This window comes from Chiloscyllium plagiosum, unplaced genomic scaffold (assembly GCF_037043375.1).
Source record: "Chiloscyllium plagiosum isolate Xiang-an unplaced genomic scaffold, Cpla_swu_hap1 HiC_scaffold_2, whole genome shotgun sequence".
In the NCBI taxonomy this organism is placed as follows: Eukaryota; Metazoa; Chordata; class Chondrichthyes; order Orectolobiformes; family Hemiscylliidae; genus Chiloscyllium; species Chiloscyllium plagiosum.
Window position 1 is genome coordinate 102,926,381 of NW_028270140.1, and position 21,353 is coordinate 102,947,733.

At 39.6% G+C, this 21,353-nt stretch overlaps 1 protein-coding gene across 7 annotated transcripts in view; it reads left to right on the forward strand.

The window, feature by feature from the left end:
• kiaa0825 (KIAA0825 ortholog) overlaps nucleotides 1–21,353 on the forward strand; it is a 423,025-nt gene that overhangs the window by 134,865 nt on the left and 266,807 nt on the right. For all 7 annotated transcript variants that reach the window (XM_087999252.1, XM_087999265.1, XM_087999256.1 and 4 more), the window contains 3 exons: nucleotides 11,644–11,826; nucleotides 17,023–17,244; nucleotides 19,669–20,071. In XM_087999252.1, coding sequence (XP_087855378.1) covers nucleotides 11,644–11,826; nucleotides 17,023–17,244; nucleotides 19,669–20,071 — 808 coding nt within the window. The remainder of the gene's footprint in view (nucleotides 1–11,643; nucleotides 11,827–17,022; nucleotides 17,245–19,668; nucleotides 20,072–21,353) is intronic.

Genomic DNA, 21,353 nt, shown 5'->3' on the forward strand with positions numbered 1-21,353 from the left:
CAATGGAAGCTTCCAAAGACAGACAACTGAACACCAAGGCAAGCCAAAGTAAGATAATATCAACATTGGAATCGGGAAGTAAAAATCATTAAACTGACTTTCCACTTTGTTTCAATCTTCACCAATTTATTTTCTCCAGTTGTTTATGTGCATGTAAAAGGTGGCACATTTATAAGGGATTGGAGTTATAGTTAGTGGTTCTGTATGCCAATAGATTATCTGTCTACTTGAAGCTACATTCTGACTACTTACAATTAATAATAAATCTTGTTTAGTGCAGAGACCTGGTCCATGCTTTCTATCAACCTTGAAAGTCAGGTAAATTAGCATACTTGTATGTATCTTTCAAAAAACAACTTTAATATTTGGTACAATTCAGGGAGTAGCGGGTCTTGATGCACTGTGGTCATACCAACGTTTGGTAGTTTGTAGACCGGATTTAAATTGGATTTGATTTGAATTGGTTCAGAAACATAGGAAATATAGATTTCTTGTGTGGTTTGGTAAATAATACAAGTGAAAGAAAACACTAGGTTTTGTACTGCACTTAAGGAATAACATTGGAAACAACAAATTTTTTTTTGCATGTGGCAACTTTGTGGCAGGCAGCTTGAAGGAAATTTGAAAACCAAGTTTCATTGATTTGGAAGGTAAGCTGGAAATAGAATTATCTGACAGAGCTAGTTGAGGTGTTGGCGTAGCTCTTGGATGTGGAGGAAATACAAAAAGAGTTAAGTATTTCAGGTAGTGAAATTTCGGTATCAAATGATATTCAGTGGCTGCAGCATGAGGAGAGAATAAATAAACTCGAGTTGGCAGAAAAAAGATAAGGAAAAGGCAGGAAGAAAGATGAAGAAAGGGAGATGGAATTAAGATCATAGAAAAATGGAAATGATGGGACAGGAAATAGAAGTGACAAAATTAGAATTATTCGTGCAAAGGACAAGCAAACTTATGAATATAAGCTAATAATGGCCCAGTTTCAACTAGAAATGTCAGATACATGCAGGATTTGACAGAGAGAAGCTGACTTTTAAGTCATGGAGTCATAGAGATGTACAGCACGGAAACAGACATTTTGGTCCAACTCGTCCATGCCGACCAGTTATCTAAACCCAATCTTGTCCCACCTGCCAGCACCTGGCCCATATACCTCCAAACCCTTCCTATTCATATACCCATCCAAGGAAATGCTTTGCACAGGAAGCATTGAACAGTCAGTTCATGATTAAGTATGCTTTACACATGTCACAATGTGGCACCATGTTACATCAAGGTCACACCTGCAGCATGCGCAAGTTGTTTAAGTGGCAAAAACACGACATGTGCTTCAAACAAATGACCACATGTATGAATCAAAGGGGGTCAGTAGTGGGACTGAAAGAGAATGATCCTTAGAGAGTACCCCACAGTCAGTTAAACAAGTTGTCATATTCTAATAGAGGGTTGATCATGGTCAATCAGGTGCCAGTTCATTCGAGTTGAGGGAATCATGTTCTTGCAGGCCAGGGATTAGGCCTTAATCAGTACTGCAAATCAAGTCCAAGCAATCTAGGATTTCAGATAGGTCAATGGACATTCTGGGGAGACATCAGTCCAGAGCGTGGACCATCTTTTCCTGCATGAGAAAAGGGGTGGGATTGACCATGTTGGGAGTGCACGCAGGATCAGTTAGTGTTGAGGCATGAGCAGGAGAAATTATGAGATGCCCCTGGTGACTGAGTAAGAAATACAAAGTGCAGGAAGGCTTAGTAGTTTGTGAGGATAAGTGAGAATTAGTGAAGGGGGCATGATACATACAAGACTGAATTTTAGTCCATGAGCTTTGGCAGAGTTAGACTGGTGGCTCTGTGAGTGTGACTGCTGGACATCCCACTTCACTTGAAGCTTAGTGCTAACCATTGCTGCGGGTTGTGTGCAGGTGGGTGGCCTTCTGAAGTGGTCAGCTCAAAGAAATACTACCCTCCTCTCTCTACTCCGAACATCAAGACATTCAGGTCCATGTCTGCAAAGTGAAAAGCAAGCTTTTCTTTCTTCTAGACCATATCTTTAGTGTGAGGGCTTGTTCCTGGCTTGCAACACCTGATTGATATGGAACTGGGCTTTAAATATGGTAACTGAGACATGAAAGCTGGAGGATCCTGGCATTGGCAAGCACATTACTACTGCATAAATTCCTGAGCAAGTCACCAAGTAGCCTGTTGCATAATAAATGAGGTACAGAGCAGAAAATCAGATGAGAAAAGTAGTTCTGAAAGATGGCAGAACAGGCACCCTGAATCTTACCCAACTGAAAATGGGAAAATTTAACCCATTATAATGGTAGTTACAATAATTTCTTATGATGTTTGATCATTCTTTCCTTTAAAGAAATTATTTGGGAATTATGTTTAAGTAATGTGTTTCAAATTAAAGTGAATTTTCAAAGTACAATTTGCTGCATATGTTCTTATATTTTGAAGCTAGGCAAGACTCTTTGTGAACATTTGTGACTCAGAATTTGTTGCAAATAGGCATTTGGGGGCAATTGTCGAAGCCGAGGCCTATTAAGTCAGGAAGATCGCTCTGCATTCTGAGAATAACATAAAATATTTCTTTAAACTAGTACCTAAAGGCAGAAACTAAGATTGGCAATTTGACTGACAGACTAACGAGAGAAAGTTCAACAAAATCAAGAACAGGACAATATAGTGTTTCATGGATTATTTTTCTGATCCTTCAGGTGAATTTTCTGGTTAACTGGAATGAGTTGAAATTTGATTATAAATTTTAATCTCTTTGCTTGTTTGCAATTTGTATCGTAAAAAAGCTTCTTGATTCATGGCCATCCTTTTTGCATTAAACCATTTAAATTCACTCTTAGGGGAATTTTGAGGACTTATGTGAAAGTTACAATATTCAGTGCAAATTACAAGGGGTCATGGTTGTTAGGTACCCACTTTTGCAATTATATAACTAAAATTTGAATAATGCCTGCTGTATAACATTCAGACTCCAGAAGTAATCAGCATGTGGAGGAATATCTCGGGAAAACTCAAATCTTGTTTTCAGTTGTCTTTTGAGTCTGCTGCACAATTCAATTTGACCATAGCTGATTGGCTTATTTTCTAATTCCACTTTTAGACCTACTCTTCAATAACCTTCAATCCCTTTGCTGAACAAGAACCTATCTACTTCCACCATGACCCTGCCTCTGCTATCTTCTGAGGCAAGTGATCCAAAGTCTCACGACTCTCTACGAAAAAAAAAAGTTATCTTTATCTCTATCGCAGTCAGGGCAGGAATTATACACTTAATGGTAGGGTCCAGGGGTGTGTTGCCAAACAAAGAGACCTTGGAGTGGAGGTTCATAGTTCTTTGAAGATGGAGTCAGGTGCAGCAGGTATTTGGTACACTTGCCTTTATTGGTCAGTGCATTGAGTATAGGAATTGAAATGTAATGTTATAGCTGTACAGGTCATTATTTTAGCTCACGTTTGCAGCACTGCGTTCAGTTCTGGTCTCCCTACAATTGGAAGGACGTTGTTAAACTTGAAAGGGTGCAGAAAAGGTTTACAAGACTATTGCTGGGTTGAGAGTTTTTGAGCTATAGGGACAGGCTGAATAGGGTGCAGCTATTTTCCCTGGAGCGTTCGAGGCTGAGAGGTGCTTTGTAGAGGTTTATAAAATCATGAAGGACATGGATAGGGTGAATAGCCAAGGTCTTTTCCCCAGGTGGCACAGTCCAAAATTGGAAGGTGTAAGTTTAAGGTGAGAGGAGAAAGATTTAAAAGGGATCTAAGGGGCAATGTTTTTGGACCGAGGGTGTTATGTGTGGAATAAGCTGCCAGAGGAAGTGATGAAGGCTGGTACAGCTACAACATTTAAAAGGCATCTGGTTGAGTACTTGAATAGGAAGTGTTTAAGGAATATGGACCAAATGCTGGCAAATGAGACTGGAGTAATTTAGGACATCTGTTCGGCTTAGATGATTTGGACCAAAGGATCTGTTTCCATACTGTATAATTCTATCACTCTAAAAGGGTGACTCCTAATTTTTTAAACAGTGCATGTAATTGCATCGGGCTTTGCTGGAACTTTGCAGCAGACCTAGGACGCAAACGTTAGTTTGAGAATAGTATTCCAGTGAGGCCCAATACAAGCTGGAGGAACATTGTACATTTCAAGACGAGGCTTGGACTTCATAAACTTCAGACATGAACTCTACTATGATTACCCCCATCCCAATGCACTGTTTTATGGGTTTGCTGTCAGGAAAGCTGACCCATTGTCTGGTATTTTACCCACCATTAATACATATGCTTCATCTACATCTCTTCATTGCTACCTTTCGTACTTTCTTTGCCTGTTGGATTCCTTCATCATTTATTTTACTTGTTTCTCCCTATACATTTTCCACAGCATACAGTGGACATCTATGCAATAATGTTGAATATTGCCTCGGTATGTCCTGTACGCAAAGAGCAGGACAAATTCATCCTGGTCCCATAAGTCTACTCTTGATTATCAATAAAGAGATGAAGGGAATCTGACAATTCAATGCTGTCAAGCAACATTGAATCCTCAAATGTTTATATGGAAAGATGCACTTCACCCCTATTGTGTCCACTCTGGTCATCAAGCATCTGACTAATCTAACCCCATTTTTCAGCACTTGGTCCCTGGTGTTCATCTAAATATTTAACACAATTATTACTAACATGCCAACTGACGGTTAGTTTGAGTTCCTCCAAGACCACTGGACTTTTGACCTCCTTATAGCCTTGGTTCAAGCATGGACAAAAGAACTGAAATCCAGATGAGGCAAGAATGACTGCCCAGAACATCAAGGCCATATTTAACCAAGTGTGGCATCAAGAGCATTAGCAATATTACAGTTAATGAGAATTGGTGAAAACTTTCCCCGGTTGCATTCTTAACATAGCAAAGGAAGATGATTGTGGTTGTTGAAGGTCAGTCATCTCAGTTCCAGGACATTTCTGCAGCTGTTTCTCAGGTAGTGTCCTAGGCTTCAAAGGCATTCCCTCCAGCAAAATGCCAATGAAGATGTTTGCTGATGATTACACATTGATCAGTACCATTTGTGACTCCATCTCCAAAGATGATATTCAGGCTTGGGCTTACAAGTGGCAAATAACATTTGCACTGCACAACCGGCAGGCAATGATCATCTCCAATAAGACACTCTAACCATTGCACTTGCCATTTATCAGCATTTTCATTGTTGAATTTCCCACCATGAACGCCCAGGAGTTATCATTGACCATTACCGAACTGGACTGGATAACAAGCACAGAAAATGCTCATCACGTTCGTAGCATCTGTGAAGAGAGAAACAGAGTTGATGTTCTGAAATTCTGAAGAAGAGTCATACCAGACTCAAAACGTTAACTCTATTTCTTTCTCCACAGATGCTGCCAAACCTGCCACATTTCTGAGCATTCTGTATTTGTTTTAGATTTATAACATCCACAGTATTTTGTCATTATTGACAGAGTTAACACTTCAAGTTCAGTATGCCTGCGTTTCAGAATTGTTTTGTTCACTATGATTTGAATCTCATTCAGTTCTGAAAAAGAGTAATCTTGGACTTAAAACATTAACTCTGTTTCTCTCCCCACTGTTGTTGCAAGACCACTGAGTTTTTCCAATTTTTAATTTTTATTCCTGTTTTAATTGAATTTTAAGTACATACAGAGTGTACAGAAGTATACCAATTGATGTTTTTATCTATTTTATGTTTCACCATTGCAGAAACAAAAATTGGCGTCTAAAGGTTTTGACCCAGTAACAATTTAGTGTTGAACACCCTTAATATACTATTTATACTGCACTTGATTTCTACATTTATCTCAAAGTCTTTAGTTTTACCAAAGTTATTAAGTCATTCTTTTGAAAACCATTAATAACTTTGTTAAAATAGTGCATTTAAGAATTCAATCAAATTGGTGCACCAAAAGTATCACAGAAAAATGTCAACTTTTTGTATAAAGGTGGTTTCAGATCTTCCTAAAAATGTATATCAGAACCTCTCAGAAGTCCCAATGTGCTGATTACATGGAAATTGCTCGGGAAATTTAATTTCTGATGGACACTTGCCATCTGTCAGGAACTTAGATAGCTTCTCAGGAAAAGTTAAATTCATAACAAACCTATTTGACTCCTAGATAGCTATGCAACTAACTCTCACTCCCTTTCCAAATTTCCCATCCTCCCACTGACCTAACTATCCTTGCCAACATGATTCCACTACTTCTTCAATACATAACTGTCCTCTGATGATCCTACAGTGCAACCCAATTAGTCCTTGCCTACACAAATGCACCATCACACTTGACTATCTGATGACAAATCCAACACCCCCTCACAACTGGATTGGATGACACCTTCCAACCTAATCTTACCATCTGCCACCTCACCATCAGACTGTCTCCCATCCCCATTCATCCGTTATCCTCCTTGCCAAACCCCATCTAGCGTCCCAGTCTGAAAATCACTTACCAACTTATTATTTCCCAACCAGATTTACCCTCTCACCTATCCAAGTCTCCCTCATTCCTTAATCACTCATCCAACTGCCACCCCACTTCCTTGTCCACCCACATGGCATTCCAGCGCCTCATTCACCATAAGTCATCATCCACTTACCTTCCACCCTAACTATCCAAAGGGTGTTTGAACGTTTAAACTATATTCAGTTGCTGGTAACCCACAGCTATTGCCATTAAAAGGGTGCCTGGCTCCGACAAAGATTCCTTGTGTTGCTGTCTGCAAGGATTCCTGTGTTCGGTGAGTTCTGCCCATCCTCCATTGGAAACAGGCCTGAAAAATCGCAGATAGGTAACTGCCATTGCTAGGGTGTCTGATACAGGTTGGGTGAGCATTTTAAAAAAATTAACTTCAGCGATAAATGATCTCTTGATAGCACCACCTGCTATCTTTGAATTTCAGCAATGGTTTTCTGACTAAATAGATAAATGATAAGACCTGAAATAGTGCTAGGTTTTAGTACAATTGTTCAGAGAAGATCTATATTTATTTCAGCTGCTGAATTATTATAATTGACAGAAAAGATCTCTAGCTTTATGCCCAATTGTGTCTCAATCCTCTTTGTTCCAGTGTTCTATGCTTTCAAGCTATACTTGAAAATTGTGTAGGAACAGTTTTTTTTATTGAATGTGTTGCATTAAATGGATGAAAATTATGCTCTAATGACATGAAGGAGTAATAATATTACAGCTGTAATTGTCGTAAAAGCCTATATTTAAACATTTCAGCTTTGCTAAATGTTTGGTATTGAGATTAAGCTTTCCACTTTCTACTGTCACTTCTAGGCAGTATTACAAAGTATTGACTTATAATGATGTTCTACAAATACTTTTGATATCTTTGAGAGACCGCAGAGGTGACAGATTATCTCAAAGTAAGAATAATACTAAATTTGGAAAGCAGTTGGCATATTAGATGATATGAAAAAATGTTGGAAGAAAGCAGTTATGACTTTCTTTTTGCATATTCGTTTGCTGGATCTAGTCTGACAGTTTATAATTTTTTTGTCAAAATCCTAGAATTGAAACATTTTGCCTTTCCCAATTTCAAAACCTTATATATGTCCATTTAAATAAAATCACTTGAATGTTGTGGTAAGAATATTTTTGAAAGAAAATATGATGCATTTGTGTAAATAGAGAATATCATATAGTTTGCAAGAAATACAATCTCCCGAAGTGACTTTGTGTGATTTCAAAAAGCTCACAGAGATTGTAGAAGATCACGTGCAGATAGAGTCACAGAGTCTTACAACATAGAAACCATTCCAGCTACTTCTCCAATTTTTAGGGGCCTTTGGTATCATAGACTGAAATAACTAAGCTCAATCCAAACTTTAGGAAAAGTATGTCGTGCTACTGACATTTAGCAAACATCAGGCTTGAATGTTGCCTTCCAAATTTCAAACATTGGATTCGCCCTGATGTCCCTATTCTGTGAACTCAACAAGTATAATTTAACTGAAAACTAGATTGTCATTGCTTTTCCTTGAAAATTATGATGCTGTTCTATTTTATGATTGTCCTGCTTGATGGAAGTTCCTGATGTCTGCAAATTGAAATGTACAAAATTACATTTCATTATGAATAGAATTCTCCATGGAATGACTAATTTTCAAGTTGAATTCATTGCTAATTTATGAATCCTCTCAATTTGTGATAGGTTTATCTCTCTTGGAGCTTCTGTTTCACCTATACTCTGCTACATTGAATTACAGTTTTACACACTTAAAGGAGCTACTCCATTGAGCTTCTTAAACATGGAGCTTTAACAAGAAACAATTTGACAGTATTTTAAATCTAACTACATGAAACATACATCACTTAGTTACATGCATTTCTTTCTACTGTCTTTTTTTTAATGCACTGTTGCAATTAGGGTCTCTTCAATTTAAAAAAAAAACACCAGTTTCTATTTATAAGCCATCTTGAGTAGTAAAATGTCCCAAGGTGATTCACAGGAATATCATCAAATAAAATTAGATGCCAAACCACAAAAGCAGACATTGGGACTGTTTGGTTAAAGTGGTAGTTTTTGAGGAGAATCTGAAAAGAGGGAAAAGGAATAGATGGAAAGGTTTAGGAAAGGAATTTCGAATAGTTGGCCCCATCAACTAAAGAAATGCGACAATAAGATGCTAAAGAGGCCAAAATTAGAGGAATGCAGATATTTTGGAGGGTTCAGGTGTTTGAGGAGATCACAAAGATAAAGAGTGATGATGCAGTGGGGAGACTTGAAAACAAGCATGAGAATTTTAAAGCTAAGGTTGATTAACTGGAGCTAAAGTAAATCAATCAGTGAATAGGATTTAAGAAGTTTTGACATTGTGAAACAGAGTTTTGGATGACCTTCAGTTTATGGATGGTAGGAGGCTAGACAAGAGTGCATTGGAGTAGACAAGTTTACTTTTAACAAAGCATGGCTGAGAATTTCAGCAACAGATGTGTAGAGACTTGTGATTTTATAGATTGGCAAGAAGTGATAGTCATAGTGATGGTTTGGATGCATTTGGAAAAGCATTTCTCAAAGTCAAATATGTTAGGACTGGATGAGCAGGAGTTGCCACCAACTAAATATGAGGAAGGCTGAAGAAATACTTTCCGTCTCAACCTCAGCCCTCAACTCACAACTCAAAACTCTATTACGCATTCACCATCTACATTACTTTCACTGCCAACTATCTGTAGTTGATGTAGACAATTTCCAATTTTTGATGTCACTCGGGACATTGTGTGGTTATCGAGAATGAAGTTAGTGAAGTAGAGCTGGATGTTATGAATGCACATGTGGATATTCGACACTGTTTTCAGATAATGCTACCAAGATTCAGAAAGGGTATGAGATATGGGAGGGAACCAAGGAGAAGTATTTTGGAGGACATCAATGATAACACAGAGTGGACTATGCAGAGAAGCCATTGCAGATGACTGTCAAAGTGTAACATGATAGGTAAGAATATAACTCGGTCAGTGCAGTTCCACTAGCAGGCTGACAGTGCAGAAGGGTTGAGGAGAATGGTATGGTAAAATAAAAGCTGCATACATGACAAGAAATATGAGGTTTCATAGTTTACCTTAATCACACAGAGGTCACACAAAGCATCAGTTGTGGCGTCAAAAGTTGCCTTGCTTGATACTGTTGCTGGTGTGGATTCATTATTGGAGTAATTCCAGCATGGGGTTCTCAGAAAGATGAACACCCATTGGGAATTGACAAAATATTCAACAACTTTGGAAAAGAAATAAATGCTCAAGGTTTGGCACTTTGCAAGGTTGATAGGATTAATTTCTTTTTTTAAAGTCTGATTTTGAGGAGAGAGTGATTTTGAAGAGGAGACAATACCTGAGAAGAAAGAACTATGAATAACACCATTAAAATAGTTGTCAAAAAGTATGGCGCCGGAAGAGCTCAGCAGATCAGGCATTCCGGATGAAGGGCTTATGCCCGAAACATTGATTCTCCTGCTCCTTGGATACTGCCTGACCTGCTGTGCTCTTCCAGCACCACACATAATTTTAAATATCAACATATGAACATTCCCCACACTTAAAAACAGCTGCTTTATGTGGTCCTGCATTGTGTTCCAACTTGTGAACAAAATGACTTGCAAATGAACTCAGGAACAGAATCTGTTTGCAACCTGGGGATTGCCAATATTTTGAGTCTCACAAAAATGCCTGCATCAATCATTATAATCTTGGGTGCAAAAGTAAAGGGAAGCAACGTTCTATTAAAAAAAAGAGAATTGATTGATTGACAAGTGAACTGTGGTTGGTAATGGCCTTGCCATGGAACGAGTGCCAGTAAGATGGTGACTAACAGTTACCTGCCAAGCTTTGTTTAGATTTAAACCAGGTAGGTTAACTTCAGTCAAGGTATTGTCCTGAAGAATTTACTAGAGAATGTTTGTTACCTACTAATGTGCACATATTATGCCTATCCACAAAGAGTTGGGTCTTGTACCTGCCAGTCCATACAAATGCACCACCCTGCAAGCCTGACTGATAATCTTAAATTGGTTGTCAGCATAATTCTTAACACATTTGGGATTACTTAACAAATGTTGCCTGAGCACATAATCTAATGTTGGACACTGTATTTTTGGTTTTGCAAACACAGGTTGATTCAATATGGTCACTAGCTTGTCTGTTAATGCATGCGGAGTCATGCTATTGATACAATCCACTCGGCTTTGGGATGTATGGTGTGTTTGTCTTAGGTAGCTCACACATTATGGAAGACATGAGCCTTGAGGACTAACTCCAGCATCAATGTAACCCAGCAGTTTGTTACTCTTACACATGTAAAAAGGTGGGTTTTTTTAACTTGCTTTCAAGCAATGCTATTCAATCAGGCTGAGGAGCAGGTATAACAGTTATGAATTTGGACCACATTTTAAGAATGACATGCATTTAGTTGATTATAGTCAATTTTTACAGATGAGTAATATGATATATACATTTCAGTACATGTGATTCTCAGCTGTAGACCATATCCAAAAGACTGGCATATCATATCAAACAGCTGTTCATAACAGGCAAGTTACTGACTATATTCAGTTAACCTATACTCGCAAAACTCAAAATATATTGTCTAACAATATGTCTGGGAAACTTTGTTAAAAAATCCAGATCTAGCTAAGAATTATACAGACAATCACTTTAAGACAGTCGAGCTCATGGTGTGGTGCACTTGTGTATAATTGAAGCTACACATGTTCTTTGCAAACAGAACAGTCAGGCACACTATACCTGTTTCAACGACATGAAATAGGTAACTGCATTCCCTAGTACAGTCCTCAGGGCAATGTCCTGACCACTTAGAGTCAATCTGCCCACTTAGAGTCAATCTGCCTGGTTTAAACGTAAACAAAGCTTGGCAGTTAACTGTCAGTCATCATCTCACTGGTGTATTCTCCATTCTCCTCATGTCATCTATGTGTCCCTCTTTACAATGATATTCATATATATCCTCATAACTGCAAGACAGAAAGCTTCAAAAGTGTTTTTTTTTTTAGCTATGCCCACATTCTGTACTGCTAAACAATAATGTGATTATTCATTCTGAAAATATATTGCTTGTTTTGTGTTCTAGCTATTGATGAAGAAAACTTTAATGATGTTCACACAAAGGGAAAAAATAATAAGCAATCCAAATTGATAGAAGCAATCGTTATGGTGATGATATACTCCAAATCACTGCCCAGATGTCTCAGTATTGTTCTTGAAGATTATATGGACAAACACCAGATGTGGAATCAGCTGTATTACTTATCAGGTATGATGTTAAAATGTTATACTTTATTTCAGACATCTTAATGTATTTCAATGCTTTAAAATGAATCTGCAAAGTGAAATACCAATTTTTAAAGGAACAGAACATTTCCATATCTACACACTGATACTCTTTTGATTTTTGTTTTCACTTTAGTTGTAAGCTGAAACAAATTATTAAATGGGCCTGAATTTGTTGCTGCTACAATTTTTAGGAAGCAGTTGATGAATAGCATTTTCTGTTCCCTAAATCTAAACATTATCCCAGAATTATATTTAAAAAAAAACTGTAAACCCAGGATATGTATTTTTTAGACAGATTCCAATCATGAGTGAATGCTTTTAAATATTGGAATTTTAAGATGACTTGAAGCAAGTGTTAAAAATTATTTCTTACTTTTCTGGTGTATGAATATTTACAACTGGGAACATGATAATATTATAAATTACTTCAATGTTTTAGGAAGAGAGTTTCCTCATTTTTGTTTGTATCATATTAGCATTGTGTAAAAGTCTTTATGGAAATATCAGAGTAAAATAAACAAATGGTAGTCATTTTATATGTAACTTTAAGATACTTTACTTTTGGTTTTGCTTCCCGAAGCTTCTCACATCGGCTCTGTTAGCTCTTTGATTCTAATATACAGGGGAACCTCGATTATCTGAACTGCATTTACGGGCACTATTTCGTTCGGATAATTGATTATTCGGTTAATCAATTCAATGCCTTTCCTCTGGGGCTTGGGAGTTTTTTATTAGGTCTGCTCCCTGTTCAGGAGACTAGCAGCCGCACAGTGCACACAAGGCCCCGCCCCCAAACCCCATCCAACCCCAATCCCGTCCAACATTGCCCCCTCCAAACTCTCCCCCCCAAACCGTCCAACACCTAACCCGCCTGCCCCTACAACCCTGTCCAACACCACCCCCCCGCCCACCCCCAACCCATCTGTCCCAAAATCCCATACAACACTGCCCCGCGCCTGCCCCCAAACCCCATCCAATACCACCCCCGCCCCCAAACCCCGTCCAACACTGCCCCTGCCCAACCCCAAACCCATCCGCTCCCCAAACCCCGTCCAACATCACCCCCCCGCCCCCAAACCCTGTCCAACACCACCCCCGCCCATCCCCAAACCCATCCGCTCCGCCCCCCCCAAACCCCGTCCAACATCGCCCGCCCACACCCCCAACACAGCCCCTCACCTGTCCCCCAACCCCATCCAGCACCGCCCCCCATGCACCCCCACCCCCAGCCGCCCCCCTCCCCCTCCAGGGCAGCCGGACTGGACACCAACAGTGAGACTGCTGCTACTTTTCTGTGGTAAGTCTCCAAATAGCGCACACATGCACACAGACAGCTGCACACATAACTTTTTAACTGCAACTTTTTGACAAGTTCCACCTCTGTCCTATATGGAACAATAGAGAGAACATCTGGGGAAAGGGGTTTAGGGTTGACTCCTATGTAGAACTCCAGGGAAAGTGTGGGGAGAGGGAGAGAGGGCAGGAGGTCAGTCATTTGGAGACGGTGCCTGGGCTCTCATCTATGTCGAGAATGTTCTCGACAGAGATCGTTTTTAATCAGTGTAAACAAAATACGCGATCAGGGTTGAAACAGCTCTTTCATGGGATCTTGAGATCTCCTTTGGATAATCCAATATTCGGATAATTGGTATTTGGATAATTGAGGTTCCTCTGTATACAGTGGGATGTTGGCTTACTGATTTTCAGCTCCTTAACATCATGCCAGACAAAGAAATTGAGCATAACTTTTTTTTAAAAAGTAAAATAATATTGTGCTTGTTTGCATTTTCTCTTTCCTTAGTTTTATTCTTCTTCTCTTCGCTGCTGAAGTAATGATCAAAAATCTTTTATCGTCACCGGCTTCTTCGCAGTCTCACCCCTCAAGTGTAGTTGCTGACACAATTTACTAGCTGAATGTAAACCTCAAATGCAAACATGTCTAGACCAGTTATCGGACAACTGTGAGGATTATGCAAAGAGAATTAAAATTAAATAACCAATTACAAATCTGTTATAGAACGATGTTCCCATGGGTGTTCAGACCAAATATGCATTCCGAGCTCACACTTATTAGCAATGAGACTGGTTCGGCAATCTTCGGGGAAGCACCCACAAATTGAACACCTCCATACTTGCCAACTTATAAAGGAGTGGAGGGGATGGGAAGGGGTCGAGCTCTAATGCTTCCAATTAGAACCTCGGCAGTCCCATCAGCAGACATTTCAATTTTGAGACATACTCTGAGGTGCACATTTAAATTAAATTATCTGGAAGCAAAATCGGTCAACTCCTCAGAGAAGAGAGAAACCCAATAGGTCGATCGGGCCACAAGTGGAAACTTTCCTGACTACAACCACAAAATTGCCCCTGGTTGTTACTCTAACAATGTTAATTGGCTGTTCAGCAACATGAAGCAAGCTTCTCAGCCTGATTCTGGAAAAGTTTCCTGACAACTGAGTTTCATTAGGGAGCTATCCTAATGTGGTATGCTTCCTCTTTCCTTGGCCATTTGCCAGCCCCGAACCTTGCAAGCCTTCTCAGACTATTTAAATTACAATTGTTATTTTAATTGTTATGGAACCCCATGAGAATGACCATATCATTCAAGACCTCATCAACAAGAAGAGGAATGCTCCTTATGCCTAACAAAACAATATCATCAACAAGGCAAAAAGGAGAACTCAACAAACAGCAAATATAGTGTTACAAAGAGGAACAAGGGAAATAGAAAACCAATGGTGGACTGAGAAAGCTAAGGAGCCGCAACTCCTTGCCACCAAATCTTGCAACCAAACAGTGTCACCAAGGCAATGTACGGACCTAACACCGTTGGCCTCAAACTGGTGCAATGTAAGGATGAAGCTCCTTTGAGAGACCTATAGAACATTAATCTCTGATGGAGAGAACTCCTAATCTGCAGTACAATCAGAGTTGAAGATGTGCTTGAGGAAATGCCCCCAATTCCCTTTCAAAAAGTAGACTTCGCAACTTTACAGGCTTTTGAGTGTCATTGGATACGCACATGGACGAGAATGGAATAGCGTAGGTTAGATGGGCTTCAGATTGGTTTCACAGGGCGGCACAACATCGAGGGCTGTAATGTTCTATGTTCTATGCTCTAAAATGATCTAGAACTCCCATCTAGTGTGACAGAAGTTGAAGTCACCATTAGATAGATGCTGGAGTGGGTGGGATTCAGACTTGAGGAGCAGAGCATAACCGTCTTCTCCACCAGCTGTGCCTTAAAATCTGGGACAAAGAAGAAATTTCTGCTGATCTCAGGGATGCTGCCTTCGTCACCATCTTCAGGAAAGGAGACAAAGTGGACGATGAAAATTATCGAGGAATCTCCCTTCCCTCCACTGCATGGAAGATCATCGCACGAATCCTTGCTAGACATCTTCTCTGAAGAAATCCTTCCTGAAAGCCAGCTTCTGACCAAATCATGAAACTATGGACATGATTCTCACTGCCGGTTATTCCAAGGTTCCAGGAACAATACCAGCCACTCTATATGGCCTTCATCGATCTGACCAGGCTTTTGACTCAGTCAGGAGAAAGTGAGGATTGCAGAAGATGGAGATCAGAGCTGAAAAATGTGTTGCTAAAGAAGGGCTTATGCCCGAAACCTCGATTCTCCTTCTCCTTGGATGCTGCCTGACCTGCTGCGCTTTTTCAGCAACACATTTTTCAGTTTTGACTAGTCAACCAGGAAGTACTATGGAAGACCTTACTATAGGCCTTTGAGAAGTACCATCAGCAATGTTTGAGATGGATTCTTCATATCAGCTGGGAGGATAGGTGTACTGACATCAGCATCCTTGAAAAAGCCAGTAACGCCAGCATCAAGGCCATGATAATTTGAACCCAACTATACTGAGTCAGTCAGGTGCTGAGGATGCCTCAGCAAATCATTCTTCACCCAGCTCAAGGAAGGCACTTGAATGAGAAGAGGTCAAAGGAAGCATTTTAAAGATAGCCTGAAGGCTTGACAATTGGAACCACCTAAATCAATTTAGACTTTGGTACCTGAAGAAATTAGTGGCGGCACGGTGGCACAGTGGTTAGCACTGCTGCCTCACAGCGCCTGAGACCCGAGTTCAATTCCCGCCTCAGGCGACTGACTGTGTGGAGTTTGCACGTTCTCCCCGTGTCTGCGTGGGTTTCCTCCGGGTGCTCCGGTTTCCTCCCACAGTCCAAAAGATGTGCAGGATCAGGTGAATTGGCCATGCTAAATTGCCCGTAGTGTTAGGTAAGTGGTAAATGTAGGGGTATGGGTGGGCTTCGCTTCGGCGGGTCGGTGTGGACTTGTTGGGCCGAAGGGCCTGTTTCCACACTGTAATGTAATGTAATCTAATCTAATCATAAGCAAACATTTTTCTAAATAATCGCTTGATATAATACAGCAATACTATAGCTAATTAAGAAAACAATTAGAGTTTGTTAGAGTATTTATGAGCATACAAATCTACAACAGCTTCTGTACTTTACAAGTGTTCCACTTCCATACTGTCCTGCGAATGATTCAACTTTTGTGGCTTCCACATATTAAATCCACATGATCTATCTGATGCTAAAGCTTGCAGTCCAAACTCATGTCTGACATATTCTCGACACTCATGTTTTCACTACTTGATGCCCTTATGAATGGCAGTTTGCAGTGTGTACATGATACCACTTAGCCTTTAGGAGTAGAGCAGATTTTTATGTACATTTGGCACTGGACACTGGTTCTTAAATAGGCCTCAAAGCTATGAACATGGCCTGTGATCTCTAGTTAAGCCACTTTGGCTAGATGGGAGGGCCTACTACTGCCCTGCCTTGGAAACTGGACTTCCCACCTTTCCCAATGGAAGTGTCGTTCTTTTCCCAGCCCTGCAATCGCCAACCTTATTACTATTGGAAGATTCTGCTAGTAACACTGTACAAATTGGTTGGCTTTGAATTAATTAGCATTTCAAACAAAGTGATTGCTTACTGTAATCAAACCTGATATTCTTGGTTATCTTTGTAAAGTGGAAATGAATAATAGTAAGGCAACTGGGACCCAATACAACTATGAATTATTTTTGTGTTAGCAAAAACTGACCTACTTCACAGGAATTCAGTTGTCTTGAATATTAACTGTAATGTATTTTAACTAACCAGAGATGACTAATATTAACATCTTTTGCAGTTGCAGATAAGTCAAAGGTGCTAAGCTGTCTAAAACTCCACATATCCAAAGCAAACAAGCCAACTCTAAAGCAGCTGATCTCCTTGCTACTAATGTGGCAAGCAGTAGAGAGTCATGGAACATGTCATTATAAACAAATGCTTCCTGAAAGTTTGCTCAATAAAATTCCTAAAGCATGGGATTATGTACCAAGGGAATTGAAAAGAAGAGAATCTGGAAAAAGTAGGTGCCTTTTTGTTCAAGTTGATAAATTCAATCAAGTTTTTAGTTCTGAAAATGAACCATGCAGATCCTAGCAACAAACATTTTGTAAAAATAATTATTTGAATAGGACAAAGAATTAATTTTATTTGAGTTGTGTTGTCAAACAGTATTTAGCTGGGAACTAATATGTTGAAAGATGACAATTAAACATTGTTAAAATATTTGCAATACAGTCAATGTCTACTTTGCTGAATTAAGTTAATTTTATTATAATCCTTTATTCATTAATGGGATGCTAACATAACTGGCAAGTCCAATATTTCTCACCTATCTTTTTAGGAGGCAAATACCAGGTTTTTGACATCATAATAATGAAAGAATGGCAATATAGGTCAGGTTTTTGTGGAGTTGAGTTGACAAAAAATAGGAACTGGGATCCGATTCAGTGATTCCCAATCTTATTCCTTCCCAATTTTCCCCAAAATCCTTTTATGTGTGCAAACTGGTATGTGGCATGGGACTGCACCTGATATTCCTGACCGGGCCAGTTACATTGCAAAGAATGGTATGTCCTACTCCTTCAGCAGTTTGCATGAAATCAGGCCCATCCCACCCCCAATGCTAAAGTATGCTACTTTCGTACCCATTCATCCTTTGAAGCAATAGATCCTGTAGTGAATGAGGGGAGATCAAATTAAGGTATTCAAGATGATAAAAGGTATGGATAAAATAAATGTGGACCCGATGCTTCCTCTTCCTCATCATAGTCTTAGGGAAAAGAATAGCAAATGTAAAACAGAGTTGAGGAGAAATTACTTCTCGCAAAGGGTTGTGAATCTGTGGAATTCGCTACACCAAAATGTAGTGAATGTTGAGACAGTAATTAAATTGAGACAGATTCTTAATTGGTAATGGGTTGAAGGGTTCTGAGGAGAAGGCAGGAAAATAGGGTGAGAAGCATATCAGCCATGATCAAATGGCGGAGCTGACGTGATGGGCTAAATGCTTCTATATCTTATGAACTTAGTGATACTTGTATATGTTTGACAAGAAGGGAACTATGCTAAAAGTGCTAATCTTAAAAAAAGTTATGAACAGGTATGAGAAGTGTCAATCATCCAGACCCTTTAAGGTTTCAATACCTGAAGTTCTGAGGCACTGCAACAACTTAAGCTTGAGTCAGCATACATTCTGAAATTCTAGAGATCAGAATTATTAATCAAGCTGGGACACTGTTGCTGATTCAACCAGTGTTGAAGCTTGGGGGGGGGATGTGTCACACATTGGCATAATGGAGCAAGAGGCATGAGATGACGAGCATGAGATGCTATAGGGTATTTGAGCAGCATGAGGTGACATAGATAGGGCATCGGGTGCACGTTGGGGGGTTTGTGAGGGTTGAGGTCTTCAGGTCCCTTTCTGTTCTTTATTGCAGGTGGGTGAGCCATTTGGACATCCTTCCTCTGCAACCAGTAGCCCTTGGCTATATCCAAGCTCTTTCCATTATTGGCTGGCCCGACTGCAACTGGCACCCACCCCATTGGCAATGAGTATCCCTCCTTTAGAAATGGTATATCCCCAACTTGGCATGCAAAGTCAGGAATTTTCTAACACCTACTACCCATTCTTGAAGATGAACGTTTGACCACAAATTCTTCCTCATTCCTTTCCCACTGGATCAGACCACATCTTAAATTTCAGGTGGCAAGAACAACTGCTGATGCTGGTGGGTTCCTCAGTAAATATGTAGATCATGATTGAAATGGCATAATTGAGGTCTGGTGTGCCAATTAAGTTGGTGGCCTAAGCAAGAGAATGGTGACTGTTGTTCTGGTAGCTCAAAGCAACGCGGGCTAGTAGTCATAATCAAAGAGATGTACAGCACAGAAACAAATTTTTCAGTCCAAAATGTTCATGCCAACCAGATATCCTAAATTAATCTAGCTGCATTTGCCAGCACTTGGCCCATATCCCTCTCAACTTTTCCTTTCACTTATCCATCTCGATGCCTTTTAAATGTTGTAATTGTACCAGCTTTCACCACTTAACACAAATAGAGTTTGCACACTCTCACAGTCTTTGGCAGTGGCCTTTTGCCACCAGGGTCTTTGGTCCTGTCCCCTCCCTCCTTCCTCTCGAAATAGTATATTCTTCCTGTTTTCAGCAGGAGTAAAGGCCTGGATATAGAAAACTGGACTTAAAATCTCTCTGTGGCATGACTTATCAATTTATGTTTACCTCGGCATCTTGCACAGAGCAGTTGCATCCTATGTTCCATCCCAGTTCCATCCTTAGATCCCAAAATCTAAGTTCATGACAGAAAATTACACTGATAATAGTTTATGAATAAACAAAACATATAAGTTTACTGTTAGCATATAGTCCCATAAGATATTTTCAGCATAATAATACTAATTATGATCCTTAATATTATCTTTTCAGATTTGACGAAACTTATGGCTCAGGCTGTTTCTGTTGTAATTGGTAACCTACCTGCAGCAATTGCTTCATTGCCTTGTACAATTAAATACCTCTTCAACTTAGCAGGAAAGAAACTTCATAACAATAATCCTGAGCTCAGAAGATCATGCCTTCTTTGCTATGTTACAATTATTTGCCAAACTCTCGAAGACGGAAATGCCCTAGAGCTTTTGACAAGTGTTTCAATAGATAAATGGATTAAAGATAAACTGGGTTTGTTGAGTGATTGTCTTCAGAGCATTATGGGGCAGCAAAAGGAAAATTCCAAACCTATAATACACAAGGTTATCAATTCTCTGGAAAAACAGAAACCTAAATGGATTGAATCCCAGCTACAAAAAGCAGGAGAATTGTGCACAGAACAGTGAGTAACAGTTATAATATACTGCATTAAAATATTGTTCAGGAATATGTATTTCTAAATAGTTTGTCATTAAATTATAATTAAATTCATTGTGTACAATTCTGGTCTCGTTCCGATTGGAAGGATGTTGTGAAACTTGAAAGGGTTCAGAAATGATTGACAAGGTATAAAAGGGATCTGAGGGGCAACCTTTTCACACAGAGTGTGGTGCATGTGTGGAATGAGCTACCAGAGGAAGAGGTGGATGGGTTCTTCATGAATAAGGGGATCAAGCATTACAGGGAGAAGACAGGAGAATGGGATTGAGAATCTCAACAGCCATGATCAAATGATGGAGCAGTTTTGATGGGCTGAATGGCCTTATTCGCCCATAAATCTTATGGATTTATAGCAGAGCAGGAATCCTGTTTTGTAGCTTCACCAGGCTAACACATCATTTTTAACAATACTTGAAGCTAATTCCAGCATGCCCTCCATCACCCTCCATTGAACCAGGACTGATCCCCTGGCTTTATGGAAATAATTGAGTGGATGATATGCCAGACCATGAGGTTGCTGATTGTGTTGGAACATAATTCTGCTTCTGCTGATGAAGCTTATTGCCTCATAGATGCCCAGTCTTGAGTTGCTAGATTTGTTCAAAATCTGATCCAGTTAGCACGGTGATAGTGCCATGCAACATGATATACAGTATTCTCATTATGAACGTGGGACTTTGTCTTCACAAGGATTGTGCGGTGGTCACTCTTACCAACACTGTTACGTACAGATGCACTTGTGGCAGGCAGATTGGTGCGTATGAAGTCAAATATGCTTTTCCTCTTGGTTCCCTTAATTTTGACACCAGATGTTAGAAAGAAGGACATTGCAGCATCAAAATAGAGGCAAAAGAGAAAACCGAGAACTACAGACCTGTCAACCTTGCATCAGTAATGGGGAAAATGCCAGAAACTACGACACAGGATGTAATAAATGGAAACTTAAATAAAAGTGATCTGACTGAGCATAGTTAGAATGGATTTATGAATGAAAAGTCATGTTTGACAAACTTGTTGATGTCTTTTTGGAAACGTTACAAACAAAATTGATGAAGGAGAAGCAATGGATACAGTACACTTGGATGTTCAGGGAACTCTTGATAAGATTCCCTAAAGGAGTTAACTAACAAAATTAAAGCACATGGGGTACAAAGTTATGTACTGGCATGGATTTATGAATATATAACAGGCAGGAAACAGAGAGTCAGAATAATGGGTCATTCTAGAATTGGCAGACTGTGCCT